Source organism: Eptesicus fuscus, chromosome 13, assembly GCF_027574615.1.
Source record: "Eptesicus fuscus isolate TK198812 chromosome 13, DD_ASM_mEF_20220401, whole genome shotgun sequence".
Lineage (NCBI taxonomy): Eukaryota > Metazoa > Chordata > Mammalia > Chiroptera > Vespertilionidae > Eptesicus > Eptesicus fuscus.
The window spans coordinates 43333016-43350994 of NC_072485.1; the positions used below are offsets into that span (position 1 = coordinate 43333016).

The following is a 17979-nucleotide window of genomic DNA, read 5'->3' on the forward strand; positions in this document are numbered from 1 at the left end:
TTATCCAGACCTGGGTTCTTCTTTCAAACACTATCAGCAACTGCTTGAGGGACTCCCAGGGAGAACTTCACAGCTGGGGCCAAGCAATCAACAGAACTTTGAGGGGGAAAAAATCATAAGCTGTTGTTTAAAGCTACCAAGTGTTGGGTTGTTGTATGACACAACAATACTTAAATGTAAGGAAAAAATGGTGTGAAGAGTTGGATTTTGCAGTAACAAAAGCCTAAAACAGGCGTCCTCAAACTACGGCCCGCGGGCCACATGCAGGTGTTTTTGCTGTTTTGTTTTTTTACTTCAAAATAAGATATGTGCAGTATGCATAGGAATTTGTTCATAGTTTTTTTTAAACTATAGTCCGGCCCTCCAACGGTCTGAGGGACAGGGAACTGGCCCCCCGTTTAAAAAGTTTGAGGACCCCTGGCCTAAAACATGCAGCATTTGCTTTGAGAGTAGATGGACAGAAGCTTAAAGGGTACCAATGTTAATGAAGGCTTTAAATAGAGTGACAACATTGTTACTATGTACCAGAGAATACAGGGATCTGTGCTTTGTGGTGGTGGGACAATTGACAAAACTATCACCTTTCTTTTTTATGCAGAAAATTAAAAAATGTATACCTAGTGAACATTTCAAGAAAATGTTGAAAGTAGTACATCTACTAAAATGTTTAGAAAAAGATGAGTTAAAGAAGTGTTTAACTTTCAAGTAGGACTCAGAAAAACCATAAAGGTTTATGATATTTCTGAATTTGAACATTTACTTTTTTTCTAGACATTATCTCCTCTTCTTTTTTAGGACACAACGTTTTCTTTAATTACTTTTTTTTTTGGGTGGGGGAAGGAACACCATATTTCAATTCAATTAAGAAAAACATTTTTATTAGTACAGAGTTTTTGTTTGTTTGTTTGTTTTGTTTATTCTGTGTTGTGTTTTTTTTTTCACTCATCATTCCATGAATTTTTGGGGAGTGGGCTCCAGTAGCTCAGCCTCATTTCCATGGATTCTCACAAAGTGTGCTTCTCTGGGTGGAGCAGGCTGACACTTCAGTTGAACCTGATACACTCTTAAAGCAAGAGCTGGCCTCTGGAAAATCAGTATGCATGTTTTAAGATTCCTTATTAATCAAAGTTCTGCCGGGTTAGACTGAAAAGGACAGTGAGAGCTCAAAATAAAAAGAATTATTCGATACAGAACATATCTAGCCCTCGTAGCTTCTGCTTTTATCTTTTGAAGCCCTGAAACACAGGTAAGAAACCCAGGCTAATTTAAGGGAGAGAGCCTAGGGAAGGAGTACTGAAGCTTGTTAGTGAAGAAGCCTTATTGAATGATGGCCATGCTTACGAACCTTCTGAGAATCCCGATGCAGTCTCTTTGTGTCATGCAACCATGTTAAGACATAAAGTGAGAATATAAAATGAGCCCCGTCAACACTACACATGGTTTGTTTGTTACATAGCAAAAGACAATCATAATGATTGGGAAGGGGAATTATACTTGAGGGAACACATTGGCCCACTGAAGTTGAAATATTATGTTCTACATAATATTCAGAAGTGGAGTTGAAGAGATTTCACTAAGAAAGTATCCCCAGTAGAGAAGAATTTTGGCCAATCAAACAAAATGCTTCTTTCCTCCCTCCTTCCTTTCCTCTTTTCTTCCCTCTCTCTGTCTGTTATTTATCTTCCTCCTTTCTTTTTGCCCTCTCATCTTTCCTTCCTTTCTTTTATTTTTAGCACATAAGCCAAATAAGTTCACACATTCTTTCATATTTGTGTTGCTTCATCAGAGAAGTTATTTGAAATGGGACCTGACCTACTCAACACATCTTTATTAAACTTATATTATATGCCATGGAAATTCTAGGTACTATGAAAACAAGTATAAACAAAATACTAATTTTAATGTAGAAAAAGATTATGCAAATAGGCAATTGTTATATTGTGCGATATGTGTTTTGATTGACAAAGGAGAGGTGACATTGGAGATCATTGAAATGAACGCAATACAGAATACAGAATAAAAAGAGGCAGAAGGTTAGGGAAAGAGGAAGTACTGCATAAAATGAGCCCTAAAATCTGATGAAGAGCATGTAGTTGTTGAAAGGGTTAATCAAGAAACAGGGCTCTAACTCAGCAGGGGCTAACAAAAGAAAGCTCCTTCTGCAAGCCTAAGCTTGCACAAACATGCTCCCCTTGAGTGGTTATTTTACAGAAATTCCTGAAGACCATAACTCCTGAACCGCCCCCGCCAGGAGGAAGGATGGCTGGCACCAGCAGAAGGACAAAGGGCAAGGCCGTAAAACTACAACTGGGGGCCAAGTCCCAGATACAATTGTCAGCTGAAGCTCTGTCTGCAGCTCTCCCTGAGGACATAGAAAGCCTGCTCCCTCCCCATTCACCATTGACTCCTTTCTCGGACACAGTCCACCTGCAGCCAGTGCCTTGAACAAATATCTTTTTGATTACACTGAGCCTTGAGTTGGTTCTATGCAACAGGGGCCAACTCTGAACCTTTCAGTTGTAGAATTCTGAGAGGAGTTATTAATTTATTTGAGTAAATTTATGTATCTGAAAATTGGTCCAGACAAACTGTGAAAAGGTTAATCGTGTTTTTGTATATTTATTGATATAATTGATATGTACATCAGATATATGTACACACACATGTTCTTGTGAATGTATGAATATGTATAAACATAAGTATGATAGTGGTTAGAGAGAGAGATAGAAAGAGACAGAGAGAGATGTTTATAAACAAATAAGATGATAGGAGGTATGTATCTGAAATAAAAAGCATGTATATTTGTGTATAGGTGTATGAAATAAATATCTCCTGTGTCATATTTATTTCAGGTAGAGCTGGGGATATCTGAATTATGAACTTTAGGGGTAGGGAGATGGTCATAATTTACATGCATATGTCCCTTGGTTTATGAGCTGGTGTTTAATAGCATTTTTAAAAAACTAAGACAAGATTTTAAGATCTGCTTATGTGTAGTGTAAAAATCAATTTCTGGGCATGGCCCATGCCCTTCAAGAAATGTCAATGTAAAAGGGATGGCAAGGCATGCAGATTAATATCTGAAGTACAGGACAGATCATGGACAAATATATGTCAAAGAAACCTAAAGTGTCTGGCAGTACAGAAAATGACAGATTGGTATCATGTGAAGATAAGCATTAAGGGAAACAAATTGAAGAAAGTGTCTCTTGAGATGGAAAGGGTTTTGACTAAGAAAGATCAAGGGAAAATGCCTCTCAAGTAACACAAAGACTAAACTAAAGTAGCAAGGGATGTGTAGCATCTTTACAAATAAAGAGGTAGGTTTGGCCAGATTGATGCTTATATTGTGATTTAGCAAAAATAAAGCACCTGGAAATGCAGGCTGGAGTTAAGTCATGCAATTATTTGAATGCCATGCTATGAAGTTAAGACTTTATCTTGAGAAACAGACCATTGAAGATTTTAAGTAGACAAAAGAAGGTATTTGGGAATGACAACTCCAGTTACAGAGTTAATAACAACTCTGAATATGATAGAAATTGGATATATAAAAATTATTTAGAAGAATTTTGCAGTATAGAAATCCTAAGTGATCAAGTGTAAGACAGAAGAAAATATAGTGGAATTGTACAGAGAAATCTTGATGATTGTTTGGATGAGGGGAAGAAAATAAAAATAATTAAGAATATCAAGGTTTTAAACTTAATTTAACTCAAGTCAAATGAACAAAAATGGGGAACATAGAGGGATAATCTAGCTGGCACAGAGACTAAAAGCTTAGTTTGGAAAGACTTAAGCTTAAGATGCATGTGAAGAGTGGTTCACAAAGCTGTTACAATATGTTTTCTGGAAGACGGACATGATTCATGGTTTAAGATACAGATTTGGGTGACTTAAATTTGTGAAAACAAATATAGGTAGGTAGAAGGAAAATGTGAAGCTAGAGAAAGAATAGATTTAGGTTCTCTCCCTCTTACCCCCATGCTTTCCTATCAAATTCAGTCTACTGTGTATTGGTTCCAGATTTTGACACTAATAGTAACTCTCTAAAGAAGAATCTTCTCTATGAAAACCCTTCAGACATAAAAAGATCTTTACTCATTTTCATGAGCATGGACGTTTATACATACTTATTTCCATTAGGATTACTTTCCATGATATATAATTCAATATTGGTGAAATATCTAAAACATAAATGTGAAAGAGAAATCATTAAATTAAAAAATCTTAGGATAAATAGTTGTGCTCAGAGGTCTCAATACCGTATACCTAAATTTATTGTTACCTCATTTGAAATAATGTTCTTCCCATTTATGTTATGCAATGTGATCAGATAAACAATATATCAAAAACAATATGTTTTCCTATGTTATTACTTGCGTCAGCATTTGAGGAGGTTTCTGGTCATGCGGGTTTCCCAATAACAATATTCTGATGAAAAGAACATGTCTCAGTTATATTTCCACACTGAGTAAGTCCTCCTCTTGCCTTAGTTATTCCTTTTCCAATGAAGCCCCCAATGTGGCATGATTTATCGCTAACTCCAACCTAACATGATTTCCAGCTCCATATCCCAGGTCCCTGTCTACCTCAGGTATCAACCTCAGTCTCCACGACAGTGCAGGATCCGAAGTACCCACTCCCGCATTTGCTTGGTTCGGGCTCCATATATCAAAGGGTTGATCATGGGAGGCACCAGGAAATAGAGATTGTCAATGATAATCTGTAGATGAGAAGCCATATGATAGCCTAAAATCTGGGCCAGAACAGAAAAGACAACAGGAGAATAAAAGAGAGCAATGACACAAAGATGAGAGCCACATGTGCTGAGAGCTTTGCCCCGTGCCTCCCAAGAGGGTATTCGAAAGACAGCATGAAGGATCAACCCATATGACAGACTGATAAAAAACAGATCAAATCCCACAGATGCTACGATAACCATGAGGCCATAGACAATGTGGTCAGAAATGTCTCCACAGGCTATCTGCACCACAGCCATGTAGGCACAGTAGGAGTAAGCAATGACGTGGGTTTGGAAGCTTTCCAGTCTTTTTGCTAGGATGGGTGCTGGGGTCAGCACTGCCACTGCCCTGGCCAGGACAGCCATTGCCATCTTCACAAGCATGTTGTTAGCAAGGATAGTTGTGTATCTCAGAGGGTGCCAGATAGCCACAAATCTGTCAAAAGCCATGGCCAGGAGGATCCCAGACTCCATGACATAAAAGGAAGGGATGAAAAACATCTGGGTGAGGCAAGCTTTGAAGCTGATTTCTTTGGCATTCATCCAGAAGATACCCAGCATGCGGGGCACAGTAACACTGACCAGGGAGAGGTCAACAACTGACAGCATGGCCAGGAGGAGAAACATGGGCTCATGAAGACTCTTCTCCATTCGGATGATGCATAAGATGGTGGCATTGCCAATGACTGTAATGACAAAGGCCAAGAAGAAAGGCACAGAGAACCAGCCATGGGAAGATTCCAGGCCAGGAATTCCAGCCAGGACAAATGTCAAGGGCTGAGGAATGGAGCTGTTGCAAGAGGACATCCCTACCCTGAGCTCCTCCAAGGGCTGATTCCTGGGGAGAAAGAAACAAGGGACATTTTGAAATCAGTGTATATTTCCATTTAAAATACTGGGTAGTACTTTATGGTGGCAGTCATAATTATATAATGTCAACTAATGATCAAATAAATGTTTCTGCAACTTGTAGTGAGAGAGGAGATAATCCCAGGCTGCAAAAGGAAGAAATAGTCTCGGGGATTATTTCTCAATAAAGACATATCAACTCCATAGTTTAGATCAGTAATGGCCAACCTTTTGAGCTTGGTGTGTCAAACTTCACCAAAAAACTGAGCATAACTCGGTAGTGTGTCACTTTGAGGAAAAAACATTATTTCGCAAATGTTTCATCCTCAGGAGCAGCAAATGTTTCATCCTCGGCATGCGGCCGCCTCAGCGGCCGCGTGTCATCAGAAATGGCTACGTGTATCAATGCTGACACGCGTGTCATAGGTTCACCATCACTGGTTTAGATTGTGGCTCTGATCCCATTTAATATTCACTGTGTGAAATCCTATAGGATTTTTTTTTCTCAGATAGCAGGGCCTGGCAAGAGACCCAACATTTTCAACATTTTAGGTAAAAGCTAGAAATCATGGCTTTCACTCAAGATGAGGAAGTTGATTTTTATCATTCCAGGGTCCTCAGCTCTTGAGATTGGCCTTGGTTCTTTAGGATTCTCTGGAGTATTTGTTGATTTTTACAAAGAACCTCAGAAACCAGCTGATCTTATAACTGACACAATTCTGGAAATAACAAATATTTTGGATGACAAAGGTGGAATCCAAAAAAAGCCTCAATAGATAATAGTTTAGTATTCAAGTTCCAGTATTTTAGTATTAAAACATGGCAGGGAGTGGGTAAAAGTAAAGTTTAATGGGGTAGCATATATATGTGAATTCATGTGGTTTTGTATGGGGGACATAGTTCAGTGATTAATTGTAATACTTATTTCCATAGAAATTGGACTACTGTATTTGCTGAACATTTTGACCTACATAATTATTTTGAATAGAAATGCATATTTATAAATTATTTGATGTTATAGATTCAACAGATTAAAAGTAAAAAACCATAAAAGTATATAGTAAATAAAAATAAAAGAATAGAAATACAGCATTTTTATTAATATGATTGAAATTAAATTTCACTATTAAAGTTTAAATTCCAGATTTTGTTAGAAATAGTCCAAATACATAATATTTAAAAGAATCACACCAAAGAAAATTTTCAATAAAAGTTTAAAATAAACTCTTAAAATGTTGCAGAGCTGTTTGCAACTATAATTATATACAAATTGCTATAGCTTTCTTCAAAATCAAGTTTTAAACATTTTCATTTCCTGTGACCATATACAAACTTTAAACTGAAATTAGGATGAAACAACATAACACAAAGTTGCTTTAAAAATAAAAGTACAATAATATTAATATTGTGTCATTTTGTTTTAATTGTTGATGAACTTGGATTATTTATCTTTTTTGGTAATTAATTTATTCTAAATATTTAAATACCAAAATAGAGTGGCATATCTGCTAAAATCCCATATATATACATCATATAATTGATATGTTCAGATCTAAGTATGTCATATATCAACTGCATTTGGTAAAAGGCACAACAGCTGAATGATAGGTTGGTCTCCTGGAATTTAACTTGGTATAGCGATAATAGCAAGATCTTTGAGATTACACATGTTTGAGATATAATCTCAGCCCTGCCACTTATTTTGAAATGACTCAGATGTAATTTGAATGAATTGGTTAAGCCTTTGAACTTCATTTTTTTTTCATATCAAAAGTGGGATAAAGCTTACCTTAAAAATTGTAATGAGGATTAAATCCATCATTGAATTCCCACATTATATAAAACAATATTCTTGACATAATTCTTTGTATGAAGTACAAAGTTTAAGCGAAAGATGCAAAAAGTAATGTTCTTTTTTGTTTGTTTGTTTGTTGTTTTGTTTGTATTAATCCTTACCCGAGGATATATTTTTCCATTTTTTAGAGAGAGAGGATGGGAGAGGGAGGGAGAGAGAGAGAGAGAGAGAGAGAGAGAGAGAGAGAGAGAGACATTGATACATTGATTGGTTGCCTCCCACAACCTGGGTATGAGCCCTGGTTGGGAATTGAAACTGTGACCCTTCAGTACAGAGAATGACACTCCAACCAACTGAGCCACACTGGCCAGGGCATACTGTTCTTTTTGTTTTTTTTGTTTCTTAGAAAGAAACTGTAACTAAGATAAATTAATAGTCTTGAATTGATAACATAAGGAGAAAGATTTGATGGCCCTGGTAATTTTATCCTCAAGTATTTTTAGATTTATTATATTCTTGAGTGAAAAAAAAAAATTTAGTATCACCAGAGAGATACCTGACCAAATAAAAGATGCTAAAAAAATTTAAAAGGTGCATTTTAGTTCAATAGGGGAAATAGCCCTATCACAAACTCATTATCAAGTAGAAATTGAATGATCATCAATCAGGAATACAGTAGATAAAATTCCCCATATGGTGGTGGCATTAGGATATTATTAGGGCTTTAAGCAACATGGTAAATTTTTGCCTGAGCTATAAAAAATAATTGCCAGCAACAACAATGTCAACATTAATTTCAAGTAAAGAGATCATCAATTTAGGTGTAAAAATTAGAAAGATACTTACTCTTCCCTAAAGAATGCCACTGGGTATTCTAAAAATTGCAGAACCCAACCATGGACTTAAAAGGGTTGGTGATTGGTATTTAGGAATCTCTTTTTCCTACATGACTTTGCATCCCAGGATTTTCTACTCTTTTCCCTTCTTCTTCTTCTCTCTTTTCCTAGAATAGTACCTGTAGATGGTTGTGAGTCTGACCACAGTGGGACTGGGACCAGCAAAGCAACTGTCCACATGAAGTACAGGCAAGATCTGTTGATGTCCAGAATAAGATGAAGTGTCTTAGCTGGAGGCAGATTTATGCTGGTTTGTCACTGCCTGCTCTCCCCGCTCCAGGGTCTCTTGGGGCCTCTTTGTTAGGCAAAGTGCTTTACTTGGCTTGAATATTCTGGGGAACAAAGCCTAGAGCCAGTTATTGAGGGTAGCACATGTAGTTAAAGGGACAGAAGGAGAGTAAACTTTGGGTTGTGAGCACACAATGGAGTATACAGATGTTGTATTATGAAGTTATACATCTGAAATTTATATAATGTTATTAACCAATGTTACCCCAATAAATTTAAAATTTAAAAAAGCAGATGTTTGGGAGCATTGTAGAACTAATTTGTGTGTGTGTGTGTGTGTGTGTGTGTGTGTGTGTGTGTGTGTGTTGTAAGAGGTGACGTATGGCTTAGGTACTGTAGGAGAAGAGTAAGGGCTGAGAAATCATTTAGTATGAGGTTAAACTTACAGTAAAAGAAGGCAGAACTGTTTGCAGTTATAATTATATACAAATTGCTTATAGCTTGCTTCAAAACCAATAGTTTAAAACATCTTAATTTCCTGTGACCTTGGCAAGAAATTAAGTTTTAATTTCCTATATGCAATTAGAATCCAAAAAAAGCTGGAAAAGTGTATGCACTAAGTAAATTTTAATTGACTAAATTAAAGCCATTGTTTGGTAAATAAACTATATAACAGAAACACAGAGAGTTGAGATTAAAGTAGGCGCAATAGAGAAGATTGTGAAAAAAAATATTGCACAATACCAAGTTTAAGGGAAACTGAGTTTCAGGTTGTCCCAGGGCAAGCCACACAGATCTGGAGCTGAAGCTGGAGGGGGTTAGAACTGTAGGAACTGCCAGAGGTAAGTCCCTGGGACTGTGGCTAAAGCAGGTGTAATATGCAGGAAGTCCTAGGGACAAGGCACACCTAGGCGGGAGCTGTGCGAGGGTGTGTGCAAGCTGAGGGGACGGACTCCCATGGGCAAGTCAGGTGGCTGGAAACAGGCTGCATGGAGACCTGTTTATGTCTCTCTCTTTCTCTCTCTCTTGCAGAAGCTGTCCATTCAGATCTGTTCTTCTTCAGGAGGGACTGCTCTGTCTGTAGGTATAAATTCATTGTATTCCTGGGACGAGGTGCATTCAGGGTCTTCCTATGCCTCCATCTTGGACTGGAAGCCCACAAGGATCTTTTTAAAATGCAAACCTGATTATGTCACCCCTGTGCATAGAACTTATATTGTCTAGTTTTTAGTATAAATTTGAGAATCCTTAGCACACCCTACACACCCCTGCATGCTACTATCCAAGCCTTACACAGCAACTCTTCATTTCACCCTCTATTCCAGGCCATGAAATGGACTTTTTTCAGTTCTTTGAATGTGTGACACCCCTTCCTATCTTAAGATTCACACATGTTCACACATCCTGTTCTCTCTCCCTGTAACATTACCACCCATTCAGGACCTCTCTTTCTTTTTAACTCCTAATCAGCATTTAAGTAAATGCCATTTTTTTTAAAGAAAGCTTTCCTTAATTCTCCTAGACTAGATCAAAACACTATGTTATGTGCTGTTATAGAAATCAATATTATTACTTGACAGCACTAAATATCCAGTATATTTATGCATTTGAACATCACTCAATTATATCATTTCCATGAGGATATAAACTCCCTGAGACATAAACTTCTCTTTTGCTCACTTCTCCTCAGAATCTAGCACAATCTGGCACATTTTAGCCACCCCATAAATTGATTTTTAAAAAAAATATATATTTTATTGATTTTTTACAGAGAGGAAGGGAGAGGGACATAGAGCTAGAAACATCGATGAGAGAGAAATATCGACCAGCTGCCTCCTGCACTTCCCCCACCGGGGATGTGCCCGCAACCAATGTACATGCCCTTGACCGGAATCGAACCTGGGACCCTTCAGTCCGCAGACCGACGCTCTATCCACTGAGCCAAACCGGTTTCGGCCATAAATTGATTTTTGTTGAATGAATATATGAATAAGTTGCATATCTCTTTTATTTGACTAGAATTTAATTCAGGGCTTTTGAAGATTTAGTTTTGTGACTATTATTGTTAAACATTTAAATTTGAGAGCCATTGGTAGATAGCTTATAAGTATTAACTCTTTAGTTCATATTTCAAAATGTAACATATAAACAATTCTGATAATTGTCAAGGAATGCATTATAATTAAACTAGAGGCCCAGTGCATGAAATTAGTGAATGGGGTGGGGGTGTGTGTCCTTCAGCCCAGCCTGCACCCTTTTCAATCTAGGACCCTGAGAGGGATGTCCGACTACACATTTAGAGGCAGTCGGACATCCCTAAACAGGCAGTCAGACATCCTCTCACAATTCAGGACTGCTGGCTCCCAACTGCTTGCTTGTCTGCCTTCCTGATTGCCGCTAACCACTTCTGTCTGCCAGCCTGATCACCCCCTAACCACTCCCCTACCAGCCTGATTGATGCCTAACTGCTCTCCTGCCAGCCCAATTGCCCCTAACTGCCCTCCCTGCCGGCCTGGTCCCCAACTGCCCTCCCTTACAGGCCTGGTCCCTCCCAACTGCCCTCCCCTGCTGGCCTGATTGCCCACAACTGCCCTTCCTTGCAGGCCTGGTCCCTCCCAACTGCCCTCCCCTGCTGGCCATCTTATGGCAGCCATCTTGTGTCCACATGGGGGCAGCCATCTTTGACCACATGGGGGCAGCCATCTTGTGTGTTGCAGTGACAGTCAATTTGCACATTACTCTTTTATTAGATAGGATTGCATAATTCATGGTACTCCAAATAAAAAGAAAATACACCCAAAAGGTTTATCTTGGCAATTCATCTTCAGGAAATACCGAACATAATGGCAATATTCCCAAAGTTTACATTTCCATAAGGATTCTCTTCTCTTTAGCCTGAGAGAGATCTATCCCTACTCCTACTATCATTGTCATTTTTCTCTATTATCTTACAAAAAGATCATCATTAACCCTGTCTTTATGATTTTAATTCAGCTAGTATCTTAATTATAACTATCACATGATTAGGAGTTCTAAAATATAGGACACATAAATTCAAACGTCTTATAGAATCATTCCTTGCTTCAGAAGCATTCATTGAATTCATGTGTACATAGATACTGAGAGGTATTAGTGATAAAAAATAAATGGAGGATACTCTTTAAGTATGGGATTGAGTACTTTTGTATTTATTTAAATCCAGGCAGCACCACTTAATCAACATGTAACATTGAGCAAATTATTTAAACTCCCTGAGTCCAAATTTCTCATCTATGAAATTGGACTAAAACTCTGATGATTCTGGTGATAACATATGCTTGCATATGTACATTCTGGTGATAACATATGCTTGCTCATACGTATCTGACAAAATCTGGCATATAACAAACATGCAAAATTATACTTGTTATTGTAATCCAGTTATGTAGTGTCTAATTATTAAAGTCTACCATGTGGCTCTAGTATAAGTGCCTTTCTTATATGCTTTCACTCATTTAATCCTTAAAATTCTTATAGGGAAGGAAATCTTATGATCCCCATTTTATTAATTATGACAATAAGATACAGAAAGTGACTGGATATGGAGATAGTAAGTGACAGAGATAAAGGATGAATGCAGGCACTCTGACTCTAGAGTCAGTGCACTTAACCTCTAACTATATTAAGAATTTAATTGGAAAAAGACATACCAGATTAACTACAATATATAGTGACATTTTTCACAATAATGATAGGGACACTTTTTAGTTAGTTTTACTTAAGGAAATAAAATTTCTACTAACATGGGGGAGTTTAAACAGGTGATGTACCTTGAAGTATAACTAAGTTTTTGTAGATAAGATGGTGCCTGGACAAAGGGAAGTATTCTAAATAAAACCATAACGATATAAAAAAAAAACTTATTTTTTTGGATGAAGGCAGGAATCTTTACAAACAGAACAGAGCATGCAAAGGATGAGTAAGTATGACAGGAGAAACAGCAGAAAGGTAATTCTTAAAGGTTTATTTTATTATAGTAATCTGTGAACACGATTATTGCAATGTGGAACTTTTATTCATTTTTATTTTTGTGAAAATAATAGGCAAGTATTTCTTGTACTCAGAAGACATGAATCTTATTATATTGACTCTTCTATAGAATGTTGAGTGATCATTGATTTTTCATTTGGCGATAGTTCCTGTGGAATTTTTTGAGGTTCTTATGAGTTTCTTTGCTTTTTAAATCACTACCTGTTGGACAATACACTATTACTCCCCACTCATATAACAGAAGGTCAGTAGCAGGAGGGAGCAGAAGGGGACCCCTTTCCATTTTATCAAGTTCTAAGTAAGCTCCTTAAAATTCAGATGTACACAAAATAAAATGTGCCTACTAGTTGCATTAGAATTGGGAAACTTCTATAATGTGTGGTTACTCTTCCACATTGAATCTGACAAAAAGTCTTATTTCAGCAGAAGGAAATGTCATGTCTATTATGAGATGAAATAAATTATTTGTACTCTTCCCTTCACGTTCTGATACTGTCTCTGCAAATAATTTCAGCATAATCAGGAAAACTTTACCCTTAGAAAACTAAGGACATAGTCTCGAATTTTCTTGGTCCTAACACCATACACAATGGGATTAAGAAAAGGTGGGACCAGAAGGTACATATTGGCAATAAAAATGTGAATCTGGGGGGCCACATTGTGGCCAAAGCGGTGAGTGAGGAAGGTGAAGACAGCTGTGGAGTAGAAAACGAGGATGACACAGACATGAGAGCCACATGTGCCTAGAGCTTTAAGACTTGCTTCCCGTGATGGAAGACAAAAGACTGCACGGAGGATTAGAACATAAGAGATGACAATAAAAAAGCCATCACAAGAACCAATGACAGAGGCCACACTGAGGCTGTAACGTTTGGTGGCTCCTGTGTCCACACACGCCAGCTTCACCACAGCCATGAACTCACAGTAGGTGTGGGCAATGACTCGAGTCCTGCAGTAAGGCAGCTGTTTGAGCAGGATGGGATGTGGAGAAAAGAAGACTGCTCCTCGGAGTACAACAGAAGCTCCCATTTTGGCAATGTGAGCATGGGTGAGAATGGTGCTATGGCGCAGTGGATGACAAATGGCCACATAACGGTCAATGGCCATGGCCAAAAAGAAGCCTGATTCCATGGCAGTAAAACTGTGGATGAAGAACATTTGGGCCAAGCAGGCATCAAAGGCAATGTCATGGGCTCCAAGCCAGAAGAGACAGAGCATGCGGGGCAGCGTAGATGTGGAGAGGACCAGGTCAGTGACTGACAGCATGCACAGAAAGAGGAACATGGGCTCATGAAGGCTTCGCTCTGCCCTCACCACAGCCAGGATGGTCACATTCCCCACCACAGCCAGTATGTACATGGAGCAGAAGGGAATCCCAATCCAGACATGCAGGTGCTCTAGTCCTGGGATGCCCATCAACAAGAAGGTATTTGGAGTTGTTTGAGATTTATTGGCTGGTACCATGTCCTGCTTGCTGTCTGTCTTTTGTAGATGGAAACCTTTTTAGGACAAAAGTTATCTTCCAAGATCATCACACCAAGTCTGGCAAAAAATGAAAAATACATCTGGAAGACCCCAAAACATCATGTTAGAAAACATAAAAGGTTGTAATTTATAGTGAAAAAAAAACTTAGTAAAGCTAGGCAAAAACTATGCAACCAGATACAAAGTACTTACTATAAACCAAGTCATGAATCTCACAATTTATTAGAAACAAAACAAAACAAAAAAACCAACATGGCCCTCGCTGATTTGGCTCAGTAGATAGAGCATTGGCCTGCAGACTCAAGGGTCCTGGGTTCAACTCCAGTCAAGGGTACATGCCCCGGTTGTGGACTTGATCCTCAGTATGGGGCATGCAGGTGGCAGCCAATCAATGATTCTTTCTCATCATTGATGTTTCTATCTCTCTCTCTTCCTTCCTCTCTGAAATCAATAAAAATATATTAAAACAAACAAACAAACAAAACCCAACATGGTTAATATCTCTGTACAATGAAATTCAATATAACTTTTTGATTCACACTTTGACTTAATAAGACCAAATTAGCTTTTGATAGAAATGTCTGATATTATAAATGAAATGAATCTGAGAGTCATTTTTAAACATAATTTTCTAGCTGATGTGTGAGTACTCTTAAGTATGGATACTCATTTCTTAGACAGTCCATTACATGTCCTAGTACTGTCACAGAACCAAACCCAGGAGCCATGAGATTGGGTTGCCCTTTCCTACTGTGAGACTTTTTATAGACACACCTGTCTTCTACAAAGAAGTCTTCACAAAACCTGAGATTTGCCTCATGCCTCTACTAATTTCCTCCTTTTCTATGAAACATTTTCAACTTATATATCTACTTATTTTAAGCTCGGTTTTTAAAAAATCTTAATTTCCTACTTCTTCTGTATATTTCCCAATGTACCAAGTTCTTAACTTTTATTTTGTGTCTGAAGATCCTAGACATTACAGAGATCCATGTACTTGGTATCTCTTTTGATTTATACACTACTCGTGTGATTTCAGTTCATATTATCTTTTTTATGAAGTAAAGAAGGAAAGTAATACTTAGTGATTCTAATATGAAAAGGACATCATCTGGAATCTTTGTAGATGTTAATTTTTAGTTGAAAAAATACTAAATGACCACTTTATAATCATTTACTTTGAGCTACTATGATATTTGATTGAGAGTAAATAAAGTTAAATAATTCTTGAAAATTATCAGCTATCATAAGTAATGCTATCACTTCTGTTCCCTCCCCCCCCCCTTGCATGTGATCATATTTATTTCCATCATAGGCTCTTTTTATGTTCTGGTATTAAAATAATTTATTTCCAATTAAATAAATAAATAAATAAATAAATGCATTTATTTTCATAATAAGGTTTAAGTTGTCTTATTCATACTTATTATATTTCCCCCCCAGTTTTCTCAACTATGAAGTGGAGAAAACACAAAGTTGTTGGGAAGGTTAAGTTAATTAATACATGTTAACAAGCTAGTACACTATATTTCACAGAGTAATTTAAGAAATTAAGTATTGGGATTTGGTCATTATTCAATATATAATGTGACCCCAATAAAACACTTAAGCATGATGTGATCAAATTAGCATTTAGTATTAGAAAAAAACCCACCATCCTTTTCACCAGGTACTCCTTCTATGCCCTCCACAAGATAACACCAAACTTTTAATTATTCTCCAGAAACAACATGCTCTTTGTGAAATTGTGCCCTTTTTCACATAATTTTGATTGTAATTTTTCTCTCCCTCTCTTATAATCTCTTCCTTTTGTAAACTACAGCTTTCTTGTAGTATCTAGGTCAAAAGAATCTCCTCTATGACTCTGCTGAATTAACTTACACAAAAATATGCAGGACAATTTTCTGTGCATCTTTACATGTTTTCTTACATTTGATTGTGATAGACCTTATCAAAAGGTAGTCTATTTCATTATTATTATGACTCCTGTCTTTCTTATAAGATTAAATTCTCCTCAGTCTAGAAACTGTAGCATAGGTAGGTATTAGCATAACCTAGCCCAAAGACTGGCATTGGATGATGTTTCACAAGAGTACTCTCTGCCACTTCTGTCTATCTATAATAATAAAAACGTAATATGCTAATTATACCAGACAGCCGAATGACCTTCCGGACTACCTTCCAGACGAAACTGGGGCTGTGAGGGCTGAGGGCAGCTGCCAAGGCTGTGAGGGCCGAGCCCCTTGCACGCATTTTGTGCATCGGGCTTCTAGTAGTGAAATAAAAGAGTTTCTTCTCCTTGGTAGAACTTTGTTTCTGCTTTGCTCTGCTATAATTGTAAGATAGGACTCCCGGGGCATAGAGACTGAGGTAGGTTTCAAGTCAATTACTGCTTTATCTGTGGGCTTAAAGATCTTGATTACCTAGATCTCCACTTCAAGAGAAATATAAAGCTATTCACATTTCTCTGTTGGCTCCCAAAACCTTTTAAAATTAACATATTCCTTCAGAGAAGACCTAGGTATATGTACTCACATCTGGCTAAAGAGGCAAACAAACATATTTTAGTACATTTGATGTTTTCTTATTGTTACCACATATTATGGAATAATATATCCAGAACCAAGCACACAGGGACTCTTTAAATTTTCTAATACTATATAAAGGCTCCTTCAAGCACACCAAATTAATGCTCAGATAAGTGCACTCCCATATGAACAAATTTATTTAAATAAGCTGACATTTAAATGCACAAACAAAACACTCAGTTTTACTTATCAGAACATACCTTGATTACTTTCAGAATTATTAGTCTTTCTTTAGGACAGAAATCCAGATCTGGGTATGGAAGAGCTAGAAAGAGATGTCAATCCTCTTTTAGAAAATCAATTCAGGAGAAATTTATATGTCCCATGAAATTTAGTTTGAAAATCTTTCTCTACTTTCTCCTCTCTCTTATATAGTATAGCTCAACTAGTTTGAAGATAAACTATATAAAAAATAATGGTTGGCTATGGCTTGTCTTCTGATTGCCTTACTAAACAGAGATTTTTTTCACCTTAGTCCTAAATTTTCTTCCTCCCACAAGTGTTGCTTAATCAGGCTTAATGCTAAGTGGAAAGAAATGCATTCTTTGATCAGGGCTTTCTCTGACTCAAAAGCCTTTCTTAGTCAAACAACTTTAAAGTTATTTTAATTCTAATTTAGAGTATCTTTGACCCAATGATCCCTATACTTTAGCTCGTCAACAGGTAGCTGCATTTATATCAGTTATGGGGAAAAAAGGTCCATTTCACCTTCTTACCATATTGTATGTCTACAGTATTTATTCTCTTTTAAAAATATATTTTTTATTGATTTCAGAGAGGAAGGGAGAGGGAGAGAGAGAGATAGAAACATCAATGATGAGAGAGAATCATTGATTGGCTGCCTCTTGCACACCCCACACTGATGATCAAGCAGGGCATGTGCTCTGACCAGGAATTGAACTGTAACCTCCTGGTTCATAGATTGTTGCTCAACCACTGAGCCACACTGTACTTATTCTTAACTTTACTAAGGGTTTACAAAGAGGTACACATTAATTACTTTTTTGAGAATCTTATAGTTCTATAAATGTAGATGTTTGGATGTAGCCCTTTCCTCTCTTTTCCTGTCTTGCATATGTACCAACTCACCCAAATTAAAAGCTGAGATTCATCCAGAGAGCCAGTTTCTATAAGGAGTAGTTGCTAGGAAGTATGCACATTGAACAAGAGCTAGATTTTACTCCGCTCCTAATCACACTGGATTAAAGGAGGTAGGTGGCTGGGGACTCAGTGGTCCTCTGGGATATGGGGTCTTTTCCCAAACTACATGACTTAAATTACATTCAGGTAGAGCAATTGCTATTAGCTGTCCCTTAAGATAATAAATAAGGACATTATTATTTCCCAAAGGTCTGTTGAGTGCTT

At 37.4% G+C, this 17979-nt stretch overlaps 2 protein-coding genes across 2 annotated transcripts; both read right to left on the minus strand.

Moving 5' to 3' along the window:
* Positions 1-4606: 4606 nt before the first annotated feature.
* Positions 4607-5551, minus strand: LOC103304136 (olfactory receptor 52D1-like). The gene has a single exon (XM_008161072.2). The coding sequence runs from the start codon at positions 5549-5551 to the stop codon at positions 4607-4609; it is 945 nt and encodes a 314-aa protein (XP_008159294.2).
* Positions 5552-13060: 7509 nt separating this feature from the next.
* LOC103304113 (olfactory receptor 52M1-like) lies at positions 13061-14005 on the minus strand. Its single transcript, XM_008161050.2, has one exon. It carries the CDS (start codon positions 14003-14005, stop codon positions 13061-13063), a length of 945 nt encoding a protein of 314 aa, XP_008159272.1.
* Positions 14006-17979: the final 3974 nt, after the last annotated feature.